The 16751-nt window shown below is 36.8% G+C and overlaps 1 protein-coding gene across 2 annotated transcripts in view; it reads left to right on the top strand.

Moving 5' to 3' along the window:
- The first annotated feature begins 4053 nt into the window (after positions 1–4053).
- SKOR2 (SKI family transcriptional corepressor 2) overlaps positions 4054–16751 on the top strand; it is a 30674-nt gene continuing 17976 nt past the window's right edge. The window contains exons 1-3 of one of the 2 annotated variants that reach the window (XM_072413823.1): positions 4054–4158; positions 12928–14733; positions 15201–15258. In XM_072413823.1, coding sequence (XP_072269924.1) covers positions 12973–14733; positions 15201–15258 — 1819 coding nt within the window. In that variant the 5' untranslated portion in view covers positions 4054–4158; positions 12928–12972. Of the gene's footprint in view, positions 4159–10570; positions 10722–12927; positions 14734–15200; positions 15259–16751 lie in introns of those variants that run through there. The other variant, XM_072413824.1, reaches the window with a different exon arrangement.

The raw sequence follows: 16751 nt of genomic DNA, 5'->3' as shown, positions 1-16751 counted from the left end.
TCCTTCTACTCTTGAACAACAACTTAAGTGGGTTCTTCGCCAATGACCACCAATGTAATATAGAACTTTTACCCCTAAACAACAATCTAAGGGAGTATTTCTCCAATGACCACCAATGTAAGATGGTCCTACCACCCCTGAAAACCAATCCAAGGGTATATTTCTCCATTGATCATCAATGTAATAGATTCCTTCTACCTCTGAACACCAATCTAAAGGAAGTTCTTCTCCTCTGATGTCTGATGTAAAAGGAGTTGTACATGAACCACCAATCAAAGGTGGCACTTCTCTGCTGGCCGCCAATATGGGGGAGCGCTCATACACAAGAGCCATGGGTGTCAGGTACACTAAATAGGTAAGAAATTCACATTCTGTATCCTTTTATTCATACTTATATCCCAACTTACGATTCACAAGAATTGTAGTAACTTCTAGAATAGCTTCTTCTGAGACCTGAAACTTATTGTAAGGTCTCCTCCATGATAAAAAGACAAGTTCTAGTTGTGACAGCAATAATGTGCTTTGTTTAGAATATGAAGAAGATCAAACTTCTGAAAAGTTTATTCAATAATGGTTTGGCCAAACTTTAAAAAATGTGTGGAACTCCAAATGTAGAATTTATGGACAAGAATGTCTTTAAAGGTTATGGGAATTTAGTACAGGCTCCAAAACTGTGTATTACAGAGCAGACAGTATTGCAAATGTGTGCTGAATGGTTTGATGAAGTCCATGACAGCCATATCTGCTGAATGATGGGGCTACAAAATCTCCTTAAAAATTATTAGGGATACTTAGTAAAAAAATGGGGACCTGGTTGTGCCTGCAATCCGGCTAAGGGGCTTAGGATACAGCAAAAGCAACTCTAAAGCAGAAACAGTTTTGGAGCAGCCAGTGTCTTCCACTCATAAGCCTTTTAGGAATCCAAACGGCCAAAATAACCCTGAATTTTGCATTTGGATCAGAACATCTGAATTTAGGAAATTTGGTCAGAATCTAACCTCATCTGGGTACAGTAATCAATACAAGACATTAAACTAGAATTATTATATTGAGGAGATTTTAAATGAAATATAATATTCTTTTGCTTCATGGTTGCACATTTGAAGTTACTGTACACAGTTGCTAACCTGATATGTATAGAATAAAAAGCAGCATAATAAAAAATTGCTAAGAAAAGCAAAAAAAATAATTATTATTAAAAAGAAAAGCAGAATGATAATACAGATTCAAATTTAGATTTAATTTCCCCACATTTTTTTATTTTTTTAATTCATGTGATGAAACATTTCAAAACCTAAATAATTTAAAATCAATTGGGAAAATTACCCAACATTAAAACTGCATTAATTTCTTGTGAGTTCTAAAATCCCTGCTTACCCACTCCTGTGAAAGGGAAAAGGATGTAGATTTTTGGCTGTTAATATGATAAGGATGTGTGATGTATATTAGAGAAATCACTTCTGCACAATGCGGAGCTATGTGTATATACTCTATGTATTTTACACATAGAGTACATACATGTTTTATGAAGAATATAACACTGGAAACAATGAGTTACACCAAAAAACAAAAAAAAAACAAATAGAAAAAAAATTAATATTATTTATTAATATTATATTGAATATAACAGAAATGATTTCCATGAAATCTAATAATCAAAAGAAAGTTATAAAAATATTTAACTGTTGTAGAATATTTAGATGAATTCTTCAATTTTAATATTATTATGTATTATTTTTTGCTTAAAGCACTAACTAATCATGTAGAGCTGTAGAGTATATAATTACATGTTATTTAAACAATATAATATACCGTATATAAAAATATTTAAAAAATGGTAAATAGGTGTGAAGATATATATATATAATTTTTATATTTATAGGGTAGCATCTGTTTGTATATTTCTCAAGTGATGACTTAAATTTTATTACCAATTATTCAAAAGTCTCTGTTGTAATCCATGACCACATATAAAAGGGTCAAAGCACTTTGATATAGGTATTATTATAAAATATATAAAATGTTTTGGGGGGAACTTAAAGGTGTGAGTTTATGATTTTCTGTATATTTCTATATTTTTCAAGTGGTCACTTAAATGTTAACAGCAATTATTGTGTGTTCAGAATGTCCATTGTAACACATATCCTCTTATAAAACTGGAAACTGGATGTGTATATATATATCTGTTCATTTTTGTTTCCATTTTTTTAGGTAGATAGGAGTGTGTGTGTCTAGGTATTTCTTTATATTTTTCAAGTGGTCACTTACATTGTATGAGCAATCATTGAGTATTCAGTAATGTCTATTGTAATATATAACCACGTATGAAAAGTCAGATCACTTTATTATAGGGAAGTAGAATGCAATAATTTAACAATATTATAGTTTGTTATATTAAAATGCAAGTTCCTACTTCAGAACTATACATATAATTTTAATTTTTTTTGAAGGAAATAAATCAAATACATTTTGATGTTAAAGATATGTAAGTCCTAGGTATGTGCTTTATTATACTATTGATACTTTCAGGCTAGGCAGCTGTATAAAATATCAGAATACCCCTCTTGGACATTAGATTTCATACTGCTCATAGGTATAGATGGCATTCTTGATATGAGATTGTGCCAGTGACTCAACCTTGTCTAACAAAGCCAAACCGAAATTTGGGAATGATCAGAACAGCCTATGGCATATTATAGCCTATTGACTCCTCTTATGTGATCGCTGCGGGTTCCCAAATTACATAGGAGGGCTGCTGTGATCATTAGGGTAAATGTATTGTTCTGGAGGTGTGAAATATGAATGAGATCTGATTGCTGGGACTTGTAGTTCTCCCATTAGGGCTCCCATGTATAATGTGTCTGGGCTGTAATAGCGCTGCGCACAGACTCCGCACAATTCTCTCTCCTCTTAATGAATTACTAATGAGCTGAAATTGGACAGCAGGCTTAATTAAAGTGTAGTGGCAATGTGTTTACCACAGTGTAATTGAACTCATTAGGGCTGAGGCTCCGGATCTTTTTCCCCTCCTTTTCTGAGGCAAATTAGCTCGGTAAATGTGCAGCGACAAAGGAAATATCGCAAATCAATGTGCTACATGAAGAGCATTCTTCAGGGAAATGTTCAAACATTTTGGGGGAGGAAACAGCACTTCCTGCCCTGCACTGCTAGGAGGGTGACAACACTGCCTGCCCTGCACCTGGGAGGGTGACAACACTGCCTGCCCTGCACCTGGGAGGGTGACAACACTTCCTGCCCTGCACCTAGGAGGGTGACAACACTGCCTGTCCTGCACCTGGGAGGGTGACAACACTGCTTGCCCTGAACCTGGGAGGGTGACAACACTGCCTGCCCTGAACCTGGGAGGGTGACAACTCTTCCTGCCCTGCACCTGGGAGGGTGACAACACTGCCTGCCCTGCACCTAGCAGGGTGACAACACTGCCTGCCCTGCACCTAGGAGGGTGACAACACTTCCTGCCCTGCACCTGGGAGGGTGACCACGATATACACACGTAAAAGCCAATAAAGTGTCACCAAATTACCAAACTTTACAGAGAAAAACATGAACATGATACACATCAGTGCACATATGCAACAACTTTCCACCTGGTGAGATATGTGCACATATTTATAATTGTGTATATTGTGTGTGTTGGGGTCAGGCAATGACATTTATTTGCTGCAAACTAAATCCTGTGCGTAAATATCAGAGTATCAAAGATGTCACATATGAACCCCTTTAGTTTAGTGACCCCATCTGGGGTTCATTCTTCTCCCCCTGGAACATATTGCTATATAGAACCCCAGACTGTGCTCAGATCCCCAGGGGTAGAATAGGGGTGCTATGAAGAATAGGTGGGCTATAGGTGTGTGTATTTGGCCCCCTTAGCAGTGGGTGGGCAGTGTGGGGGCTCTTTCCTTACAGACTGCCTCCTGCCCCCCCTGCAGATGTGCAGCCTGTGATAGGGTAATACATCGCACTGCTGACTGGCAGGAGGCGGTGAGCACTCACAGACCCCCTTTGGAGGAAAGTGAGTGGAGATGACAGGAAGCAGACAGAGAGTGACACCAATGGGACAGCAGGAGCTCAATGTCTGGGATCTGATGTCTTCGGTGCAGGACTAGGCGCAAAGCAGCCCACCTCCCCTCTGATCAGGTACTGTACATCAATAAGCTGCATGCTGCTCTTTGGGGCCACAGTGTTTCCGACTGCACCCGGTGATTCTCCTTGACTGGACCCCCCCTTGGGGTCTCCCAGCCTGGACCCCCTGCCCCTCCTTGGGGTCACCATCTCCCAGCCTGGACCCCCTTCCCCTCCTTGGGGTCACCATCTCCCTGCCTGGACCCCCTTCTCCTCCTTGGGGTCTCCCAGCCTGGACCCCCTGCCCCTTCTTGGGGTCTCCCTGCCTGGACCCCCTGCCCCTCCTTGGGGTCTCCCAGACTGGACCCCCTGCCCCTCCTTGGGGTCTCCCTGCCTGGACCCCCTGCCCCTCCTTGGGGTCTCCCAGACTGGACCTCCTGTTCAGGCAGTGCCAGCGCCTCTAATTGCCAAGATTGATCTGTGCTATTTACACGTGTGATTTTAATTGAAGGCTGGATTGTACCGCAGCTCGGCCCCCTGACCGGGCAGATTGAGGTAATTGTGGCTAATTTGCTTCGCCAAAAGATTAATAGCCCAGACTGGCCCGATTTGATTAAGTCAATTAATCTTTGATTACTGAGCTCAAGTGTCATTTGGCAGAAAAGCAGGCCAGCAGCTCAGGTGTTCCTTGTGGATGGAGAGCCCAGCAAGAGCAGAGAGGAGCCTGGCATGGGGGCCTGGCAGAGACTGCTACACTCCTAGACCTGGCATCCTTCTATACTGCTAGACCTGGCACCCTGTTACTGTTTGACTTGGCATCCTAGCACCCTTGTACACCCCTAAACCTGGCAATGCCTGCTCTTCTTCTAGACCTGGCACCCTGCTACACCCATAGAAATGGCATCCTGATATTATTGTTTTCATTTTTATTAATAGTTTAGCAGGATATCTCCTGACCAAAGGGTACTATATGAATTGAATTTTGGTCTTCTGAAAATACAAATGATTTACTGCGTGCTAATTTTATGATTTAAATGTTATTTCACCCCTGTCTCCCCTTCTTGTATCTGTCTATATTTATAATACAAAGATAGGTAAATTAATAGATATACACACATGCATTTACAGCTGTCTATTTATCTGTCTATCATTATACAAATAGATCCAATTGTCATCTGCTATCGATAAATAATATAATATAATAAATTATACAATATATTATTATTATATCCTTTTTGCAAAATTGATATAAATGTGCAAATTTCAATGTTATGCATACTCGGCCTGGATGCATTTTGACCACTAGTTTTTGTATATTTTTTTGCACTCAATATTCAGTATAAGGTTGTGGTTGTGTGCGCTGGGTACTTTGCGCCTAGTATTTGCTTGGTTTTGCTCTTTGCATTGTTTTATATCGTTGTGTGCTGTGCAATATGCTTTGTAAATTTCTATGCCATTGGCAATGCGTACAGCAATGTATTGTACAAGATATTTCATGTAGCAGGTATATTGGGTATATTTGGTGTTTGCGCTGTCCATTCAGCACTCCAAGTATTACTTCTTGCTCCCAGCACTCTATCAGTTCTTGATACATTGAGCACTTTACACTTTTTCAGGACCACAAAGTCCATAGACAGCTCCCTTCATTGAAGATTCAGCAGCCATACAAAGCAGGCTACAATCTTCTCCCATTCACTTTATTAACTTTGTAAAATTCTGAAACATTTTACGCAAACTTAGTTTCCTATTACTGCATTATAACCTACACCTTACTATTAAATCGTGTTTATTAGAGGATTAACAAATAAAAACATACTGATACTTCCTATAGTGTGTGTATATAGTTATGTGCACATATACATTTATTTAGTTAATGGTGTTAAATTGTACTTTTGTTATATATTCTATACTGTGCAGAATTGGACAGAAAATCTGAGATTTTTCCTACCTCGAAAGCAATGATACCTATGTGGGAATGTAAGACTAGTTAGTGGCAGTGTAATTTTGAATAAATTATATTTATAACTAATATTCCTTTCTCATACATGGCTATTAAATTAAAGCGCATTGATAAAGTTTATTTTACAAAGCAGACCCGACATTTTAATATATGGAATTATGCTAGGAATTCTTTACAATCTTAAAGAGAAAGTTATTAAATATATAATTAACTACAAGACTATGGTTATGTACTGTAAGTGGATATGCAATTGTTTAGGTATATATAATAACCAGGATATCCCTATCTATACTGAACTGATTCTAAAATGACATTACAAGGAGGGTATAGGAACTTTCAAAGTGAAATCCTCTCTCCTGTTTAATTGATGATGCCAAACAGCTCCTAAATGCAGGAAGTTCTGAATACACCTATCAATAATACATATCTCCCTGTAATAAAACCCAAGCAATGCTTCTGCCTTACTGACAACACAAGGACTAAGTATCCAAAAGTGCCCAGTTTAGGGTGCTCATTCTGAGAGCGATGTGTAAGTACATCTCAAATAATACACAAGGAAACTCTACAGTGAATTCAAAGCAGTCATTAGCAGTCAGCTTTAAGTGATTGTGAACAGTAAGTAAGGAACTCTCTTGATTGTAATACTCGCAGCAAAGCAATAATATCCCAGTAGGTGGTCATCAGTAATGATAGATGTTTGTTTATAATGTCAGCTTTGGAGCTGCTTTTGGAAAGCAAATGATGCTTTTTTTCCTCCCCCCTTTCTTAATGCAATAGTCTGTAATTTGTTCAGGCGCAACGTGCACCTATCAACAAATAAATCCAATTCTTCCTCTTCAAAGCTCTCAATCCAACTTAGTAATTAACTTTGTATTGTAGCACTCCATGAATAAGTATCTGTCTTCTTAATTGTTACTTAGTAACTCTTGATAAAAACTCGATTGCATCTTCATTATTAACTTTTTTTTTTAATTTTAATCAAATATCACTCTTAGATTTCTCTGCTAAAAAAGAATACACCCCCTTGTGCACCATTTCAAATATTTTACAGCCTTTTAAAACTGTAAGGATTTAAATGATGAAAAATGGTATGGAGTTTCATTAAAAAATGTGTAGTGTGTTATTTAGAAAAAAAGTGATAGGAAGGAATTCTGTTGAGTCTATAAAAGCACCCCAAACTGAGCACTTCAAATGAATATAAAAAAAAACACACATTCAATGAGATCTTTTAAAATGAAGAATACGCATGGGTTCCTTTGGATGGAATCCGTATCGTCTTCTGAAATCGGTCATGCAAACTGAGATGGTTTTGGGAGAACCTCTTTTTTTTTTTTTTTTTGCAGACAAGGTTTTGGTTTGGAGTTTTGATGCCCTCCTCAGCGCTGCTTTTGTTAAAACTGACCAGGGGTTATTGAAAGTGACAGACAACCCCTCAAGTGCTGTGTTTAAATGAGTCCAAGGCTTTTCCAGATGGGACCATCTCAATTGCAAATATCCTGCATTGTAAAGAACAGACATTGAATGCTCTGTTACAAGCAAGATATAATCAAAAGCACAAAAAAGACACCCCGACTAGGGTCAACCTAATTGGGTAATTTTGGATTATTTAACCTGCAAGGTGCCTGAGAAAAAAAAATTAAAAAGAACTATTGAGACCTTCCATGGCTAAAGATAGTTCAGGGGCTTTGGCTTAAGCCCTTTAGATGTTCCCTACTTATAAAATTATTTTCAATACTCCATTACTACTACTACTATTATTAATAATAATAATAATAATAATAATATTAAAAATGTGTAAAATTACACATAAAATATATAAACAGTATACAATCAAACTTTGAAAAATTAAGTGTTCATATCTGTATTTATCAACCTATTCTTTTTAATCAAATACAAAAGTTCATAGTGGTTTGTTGAATCTAATAACAAATGAACACATGTAAAGATTTTAAAGGTATCCAACCTCTTTATACAGCAATAATGCGATTAATCAGCGCCCACAGAATCTTTACCTTTCTTATATACATGCAATAAATGCAAATTTTGCGCACTATAGACGCCCAGGGAGCCACTTCTCATTTTTGGCGAGTTCTCATGTTTCCATGATGTTTCTGGATATTTTCCAAAGTTATTCGTTTTGTAAAGTTGGATTAAACCTTTAATTACACTTATGTTTAACCTCTAAATGCTGCCAAAATAGTAAATGATAAGAGCAGAGTTATTGACGATCTGTGGGATAACTGACAAGTTTGCGTTGCAAGTTTTGTAATTAAAAAAACTCTTACAAAACAGATATTATTCATTAAAATCCTGCACATTGTATTTATTACATAGACAGATTTACTATAATCATGTTATCACTTTATTGCGTCAATAATAACATTTGTACCTGGAAAAGCAGATTATTTTTAGCTCACAAATTTTGGTGCTGTTCAGAAATTAAAATAATTTATCCAATGAATTAATGGAAAGTTCAAAATGACATCATAACTATGTAATATTTAAACTTGATGCCAGTGTTATCCAATTAGATTTCCTTCAATGGGACTGGAATTAAAATTATACCCATTGCCATAAATGGTGAGACACTCCTCTGTAATTTATTTTTTTGGTCCCATTTGCGCTTATGGGTCCAAAAGATTTTATATTTAAAGGTAATTTAAACTAAAAAAAAGTATTTAATATGTTGGCGAATTCAACTCCTACAACCACTAAACCAATTTTTTTTTTAAATATCCTGATTTATTTTACGCAGTACACTTCTATTGATTCTTCTGATTTTTTCCCTCCCTTTTAAAGCATGATAAGAGAATATGACATTTATTAAACATTCACTGCAAGGGAATCAATGATTTTAATTTAAAACCCATGCACCAGAAACATTCACAGTGTTTGTTAATTGTCATATTCGCTGCTTTATAAATACACCTCCAGTTCTGACCGAATTATTGCAATGTACAAAAGCAATAATTAAATAATAAATAGATTGACTTTAATTCTTTTTTAATAGGCTGATTTTTGGAAGTTTTGTACAAGGATAAAGATTTTAATTTATAGTCATGTGACAGTCATTTTTAAAACCCAAAAGATTTTTTAGATTCCTATTCTGGTGTTGCAGCTTTGTGAATTGAGCTTTCATATGACTTTTATCTGCAGCATTTTCTCCCGATCTGTGTTGATGGCGACATATAGGGCGCATTCATTCCACTCATTTTTCATTATTTTCCCGGTGATAACAGGATAAAGTGGACCAGTTTGAGAGGGACTTGTCTTAATGTGTCCCAGTTGACATATATTGTGGGTCATTTGTCACACTCCTGGGGCTACAAGACCAGATCATATGTTTTTGTTGCCAATAAACGCAGCCAGATTTATCAAATCAACACATTTCCCATAGGTCCCAAGAACAGATGATTTTCTTAGTTAACCTAAGTCCTTCCACCTTGCTGGATCCTGGCCACCACAATCTCCTGCAAAGCTGCTATTTATTATAAGGAGTTTGATGCAGAGCCTGGCTGGCTGCAGTGATCTAGAATAAAGGTATTTTACTATCATCAACCAGGGGTGCAATATAAAGTATATATATATATATATATATATATACTCAATTCCACCATGTACCTACAATTACAAATTATATATATATATATATATATATATATATATATATACACACACATATATATATATATATATATACACACACTTTATATTGCACCCTTGGGAGATGATAGTAAAATACCTTTATTTTCTAGATCTCAATATATATTTATGTATTTACACACACAATTTCACCATGTACCTACAATTCTACAATTACAGTGCTTGCCTTGACAATTAACGAATTAGGTACCAACTTCTACTAAATAAATACTAAAGGCATCTCTATGAAATATCTTTGTGCATCATCCAACTCCATACAATTTCTGCCCAAATCCCCCGGAATTTTCACTGTTGATTACTCAGCAACGCAACCTATAAATTAAGAGTGATTTGTGCAATGTGTCAACCACTTCCTAGCTTCACATGTGACAGGTACACTTTAATAAAATAGCAATAGAGTTAAACAAAAAGGAAGAGAATGATGAACAGAGAGGCTTTAGAAGGGACAGACACTGCATGGGTAAGGGTACATCATTTCTCAAAGTCCTTTGAAAAGAGAGAGAGAGAATATACTAGATTATAAACTGTGCTATTGTATCTGTCTGTCTTGTACAGCGCTGCAGCATATGTTGGAGCTATATATATATATATATATATATATATATAGAACCACCTTTAAATTTATTCTTCACAATCTTACCCCACCTACTAGTAAAAACTGGACATTTATGACTATGGAGAGGAGAAGGGGAGGTGAATAAGATCTCTGAATATGCCACATATATATAAAAATAGAAGCTCCCTGGGTGGGGAAGGGTTAATCTAAGGGAGGTGACGTCACCTGGAGGTCCAGCACAGCTTTAGATAGGCAGAGGATGTGAGGCTGGGCTGTGTGGTGGAGCACACTTGGGGGCTGGAAGCTCACTTGTCACCTTCCAGGCTGTCTGTGGCTAATAGAGATGAGATGATGCTGAATGTGTCTTCTTAACCCACACTGAGCACAAGAACTGCCGGCTCCCCTCTCACCGCAAGATGTTCTCAGGATCCCTATGAGATATCTCCTTCCTCCTGCTAGGTATTCACACACACATGTCTACAGCTTCCACCTTCATGTTCCTATTTATTTACTCTTTTTTGTGTGCCATGCTATCATTTTATTAATTGCATTTTAACTGCAAACTGTGCTTGTATGTATTGGTGAATGTGGATGAGAAGGCTTCCTATTCCTGCTCATTGATATAAGGTGGTATAGTCGGGGTGTGAAGAAGTTCATGCTGTATTTTTTTTTAAAGGTAATTTTATATGTTTACATTATTGCTTTTTTTATAATTTCCATCTGTTTTTATTAATACGTGCACTTTATGATGTTTTGTATTTGTTATATTTAGTGCACATTTTTATTTCATTTTTTTTTCCCATTTTTTTTTTCTTTATGATTCTTTTGTGTTTATATATATATATATATATATATAATTTTATTGTCTTATCTAATTTGTTTTTTATAATCACATTATTATGTTTTTTAAAATATTTTAATAATATGTATTATTATAAGTTTTTTTTATATACCAAACCAGCTTTCTTTATTTTAGTTCCTGCTAGGTCAGTAAAACACAAGCATGTTACATTTTATATACCTTTCCTAACCTCTAAGTAAATTTTGCTTAATCTGCTGTCTTCAGAACATAAATGTTGCTTTCACATTAGTTTTATTTAGCTCTGCACATGAGATCTAAATAATACACTTACATACAATCTTGCAGGATTACAGTGTATTACATATTTATTAAACATCTGCTATAATTGTGTGTTCTATATGAACACACTTCTTCAATTAAAACTCACGCAATGTGTAAATATGACATCAGTGTAGAAGTAGTTATTGTTGGGAGGGGAAGGCAGAAAAAGGTTAAGGACAGTTGTCACAAACCTTTATAAACGACAAATTTTATAAATTCAAACAGATTTATTCAATAAATATAAATGCAAAAACTAAAACAAAATTAAAAAATCTATGGAAATACACTTTATATTTATTTTAAAAACTACAATTAAAAAAAGTCACAACATTATTTTTTTTAATTTGCTAATATTCAATATTTATATTAAATTATTTATATGCATAGTGTTTTTTGTTCTCTTTTATTTGTTAAGTTATAAAAATGTATTTTTATTTCTATTTTATTTTGTATATATATATATATATATATATATATATATATATATATATATATATATATATATATATATAAATATAAATAATCACTAAATAAAAAATATATATATTTATACATTTATATAATTTATTTTAATTTTTAATTTTAAAAAAAGAAATTCTGTGAAATGTTGGGAAGAACACGTTACTGTACACTAGCTATTAAGAGGTCATTGTTCCATTGACATGTGAAAGGGGTGTTGGTGAGATGGATTGTAGCATTTTGTGTGATCTCAACACATAAGATCTGTCTCATTCATGGCCGCCTCATCTGGTGTTTAATGAGAACAGTTGTGGGTTACATGCAGTCTTGCAGAGTAGAGGTTAATTGTGTTTTAATTAATAGTTACATTATGGCCAACCTTGCTTTGTAAACAGAACACCCTGTAGCAAAGCATACATCACCTATTGTTTGCACAGCTATACACGATTTGTTACTTTGCAGGCTGCGAATGCACAATTAAGAAACACTTAAAATGGGCAATTTTTCTAATGACTGCACTGTATCACTGCTGTGCTAGAAACATTCTTAGGGAATCAAACTGCTAAAATTTAGCTTAATGCGTTTGCAAATATTATGCTTAAAAAAAATATTGTTATAGTGCTGATTTGTATATAATGTCCAATTTGCATTGGCTAACATCATATAGTTTATTTACATTTTATTTTTAGGTTGGAGTTACAAGAATTATCAGAATCAAAAACCCTAAATGAATATTCTTTCATTCCTTTTATTTATATAAAGCCTATAGAGCATTACTGAGCTCTTCACCATTGTGCATAGGTTACTAAAACATTTACTAATGGGACTTGAGGTCACTTGTGGAAGCACTGGTATGAGGTAGCTTATATGTTTTACTTGCATTTGTTTTTTTATGAATACATTTAGCTAGCTCGACTTCTGGAAACTGGGGACTTAAAACTATGGCAGAATACAGACCTCTGAAAAAGCTGTCTGTTTTTCAATTCCTAAATTTTAGTGTATATTAAAAAAGCAAATTAGGATTATTAACTAATATTTTCATTTTTTACATTTTTCATTATATATATGTTTTTATCTTTATAGGAAACTACTACACCAAAGACATTCCTTCCACTGACGTCTACAGAGATGGCCACCAGCCCATTGACAGTATCTAACGATATTCTCCTGGCTTCCCCACCATCCAGCTACCAACAAGACTCTATTGGCCAGTCCAGAGTTGGCCACCCCAGTATGAAGCCTAACCAAGTCAGCCAGGTCATTCTGTATGGCATCCCGATTGTATCTCTGGTCATTGATGGCCAGGAAAGATTGTGTCTCGCCCAAATCTCCAACACCCTCTTAAAGAACTATAGTTACAATGAGATTCATAACAGAAGGGTAGCACTTGGTATAACTTGTGTACAGTGCACCCCAGTGCAGCTGGAAATATTGAGGAGAGCAGGAGCAATGCCCATCTCTTCAAGAAGATGTGGGATGATTACTAAGAGGGAGGCTGAGAGACTGTGTAAGTCATTTCTAGGAGAAAACAGGCCTCCGAAACTGCCGGATAACTTTGCTTTTGATGTGACTCATGAATGTGCTTGGGGATGTAGAGGGAGCTTCATCCCTGCAAGGTACAACAGTTCACGGGCAAAGTGTATCAAATGCACCTACTGCAACATGTACTTCTCTCCCAATAAGTTTATCTTCCACTCACATCGAACTCCAGAGGCAAAATACACTCAACCAGATGCCGCCAACTTCAACTCTTGGAGAAGACACTTAAAACTCACAGAGAAGACTCCACAAGAAGAAATTATGTTTGCCTGGGAGGATGTGAAAGCCATGTTTAATGGAGGAAGCCGTAAGAGAGCTCTAAGTCATGGCCATTGCCACTCATTAAACTCTGCAAAGCCACCCAGCGGAGTTTTGTCACATATGATTGGGCAAGAACTTAACCAGAAGAGGCCACGGTTTGAAGAAGAGGAAGAGATAGAGTCCACCAATATCACAAACAAGGCTCCCAGAAGTTACCCCGTCATTCCAGTGCCCAGCAAAGGCTTTGGCATGCTGCAAAAGTTTCAAGCCAGTACTCTCTTTCCAAGCCCCTATACCTTCCCTGCCTTTGGCTTGTGTCAGAAGAAAGATGACAGTGACAGTGTTAATGGTCAGAAAACCAGTGCCCTATCTGGTCTGTTCTGGCCTGGAAGGAAAGATGCATTCTATCCCCCTTTTTGTATGTTTTGGCCGCCTAGAACCCCTGGTGGCCTTCCAGTTCCTACCTATCTCCAGCCACAGCCTAGCGCCCTTACGTCTATCACAGACAACCCTACTTTGAGACAGGCCTTCCTTGAGTTGGCTGACCAGAGTGATGGCAGCAGTCTCAGTACAACTGGGGACAGTCTCTTTGAAACTGAGTGTTCCAGCTCTCCAGTATCCAGTGACATCAGGCCTTCCTCTGAAACCAGGACCAATGTATTGGACGTTCCCCCTTTTCCAATCCGAAAACAGAGCTACCACTCGGCCTTCAGGCCAGTAGTCAAGGACACAGATAGCATTGCCAAACTACATGGCAACCTTGAGGACTTCCCCAATGATCGACACATTTCACCTGGAACCAGCTGCAGTTACCAAAGTGACAGCTCAGACTCAGATGAAGAGCAGGACGTGGATGTGGAAACTAACAAGCAGCCCGGAGAGGAGGAAGAGGAAAGCCTCAGCAGCCAGTTCCTCCAAAGTAGAGGCCTGGTGGAAAGCAATGAGAAAACATGCAAAGACAGGTCCCCTTACTCTAGCTCCAGGAACGAAAGCCAGGCTGAGAAACTGGAAAGCGTAGAGCGTCCTTCTTCCACTCCAAAAGACTCGAGCCCCCGTCATACATCACTGGAGGAGCCCTGCTACAAAGAAGTAAATATCACCCCCCGGGCTGCTGAGCTAATTATTATTATTTAAATGCAGCTTTAGGCTGAACGGGTTATGTATGCATAATAAGATTGATAACTAGATGCCCTAAAGAAATCAAATCTTCAATGTGTTTAGCTTTTAACATAATGCCACAGAGAGCAATGTTTTACATGCAAATAGGCCCTCTCTTCTTGGTGGAGGTGTGCGTGTTTTTCTTGTACCCATATGGTATGTTTTGTATACTATGGAGCCACATAGACTTAGCAAAGCACATTGATAATGCATGACATACAAACAGTAAAAAGAACAGGCTCCTATTAGACACATATTTATCTGTAGAGAAGCAGGCATGCACACTGTGTGCTTTCATCTATGTCTCTTCTCTTAGTAACTTGTACATTTATTATATATTGTAATGTCTGCAGATGATTCTGAGCATATAGCATATATATTATGTTTCTTTATTGTAGACACAAAAAGGCAAAGAAGATAATGGTAACTTACCCCCGAAGGACGATTCCTATTCAGGTAATTTGTCTGTGCTAGCTTTTAATTCTGAAAGACAAAGTTATTCAATTAAAAGATTGCTGTTCTGAGCGACTGAGTAATTTGTAGGTCAATAATGTTTTGTAATTTCCTGAAGAGTCATTTCTGGATTTTATTACATTCATTGTGAAGGTGGCTACACACTATAAAGAAGATTTGGGCAACTTATGATATGATCTGACCATGGCAGGCAAGCTTTGAGGAAGGTCAATTGGCTGGGGTTAGATTCTTACTTGCTAAACCCCAATGATCTCAGCATTATAGACGTCTGCCAGACCTAACCCACCACTCTCCATTTATGAAATTCTTGTACAGAGTGAACACAATATTGTTGAAGAGATCACAATATTTGTTGAAGAGATCATTCTGTGTCTAGATGGTAAAGCAGGTCTGGCCGGCCTCATATGTCTATAGGCCGCTTAAGAATTCAACATTAGCTGACATGTTCACAATTAAAAGGCGACGTGTGACCTTTCATCTTACCAGATGATCCCATGGGGGGCCTATGCTAAAGCAAGCCATAGACATGGGATGGCAGTTTGAAGGTCTGATTGTTGCTTTAGAATGAGCTTAGCATTAAAATGCAAAATGGTTTCAGCAGAATTTACATTCTATTACTAAGTACATACCCCGGTTTTGGCTTTTCCTGACGGAAAAAACATTTTGTGTGGGGGATACCATTTTGAACGATAATTTTTAACCCTAATGGTCAAACAGGTGGTGTCTGAAGAGGTCACAGCGCTCTAGAAAGAAACCATGTGCCAACCAAACCTAAATGTGTCTTTCTTTATCTGACACAAATAAAACCTGATTGCAATTATTTTTATTATCTCATATTCAACATGTATATATATATATGTATATATCTCATATCAAATATTTGTTTTGTAACAGAATATATTATTAATATTGCATAAAAAAATAGTTCTTTAAGACTAGATGATTTGGTGGCTTTTATAGTTTAGCCCGACACTGTTCAAGGCTCACAAGCTTGTTTTGTACATAACACAAAACAATAAGCAACACAATGTTATTATTATTATTGTTAATGTTAAACAGTTTTTATATAGCGCCAACATTACATAGGGGGTTGCAAATGATAGACAGATACAGACAGTGACACAGGAGGCAGAGAGGACCCTGCCCAGAAGAGCTTACAATCTAGGAGGTGGGGAAATGTTGAATAATTTTTTGCAGTGACTAAGTGGGGACATCTAATTCCATGCAGTTGCTTTGCACAAAAGATATAAATAAATGCTATTTTATGATTATTTCTCTATTGCTGATTCTGCAGCAATGGCATTATCTTGCTTCACATGTGAAAGGTTTAATTAATTTCCGTATTATATGTGCTTTATATGAAGGAATTTGGGATGTGTTCTTGTTCATATACACAAAGCGAGACAGACATAAATATATATATATATATATATATATGAGACCGATGACATCTTAACAGAGTCTCTCATGCAGGA

Source organism: Pyxicephalus adspersus, chromosome 6 (genome assembly GCF_032062135.1).
Source record: "Pyxicephalus adspersus chromosome 6, UCB_Pads_2.0, whole genome shotgun sequence".
Classification (NCBI taxonomy): domain Eukaryota; kingdom Metazoa; phylum Chordata; class Amphibia; order Anura; family Pyxicephalidae; genus Pyxicephalus; species Pyxicephalus adspersus.
This window is presented reverse-complemented; position numbering and strand designations above follow the sequence as displayed.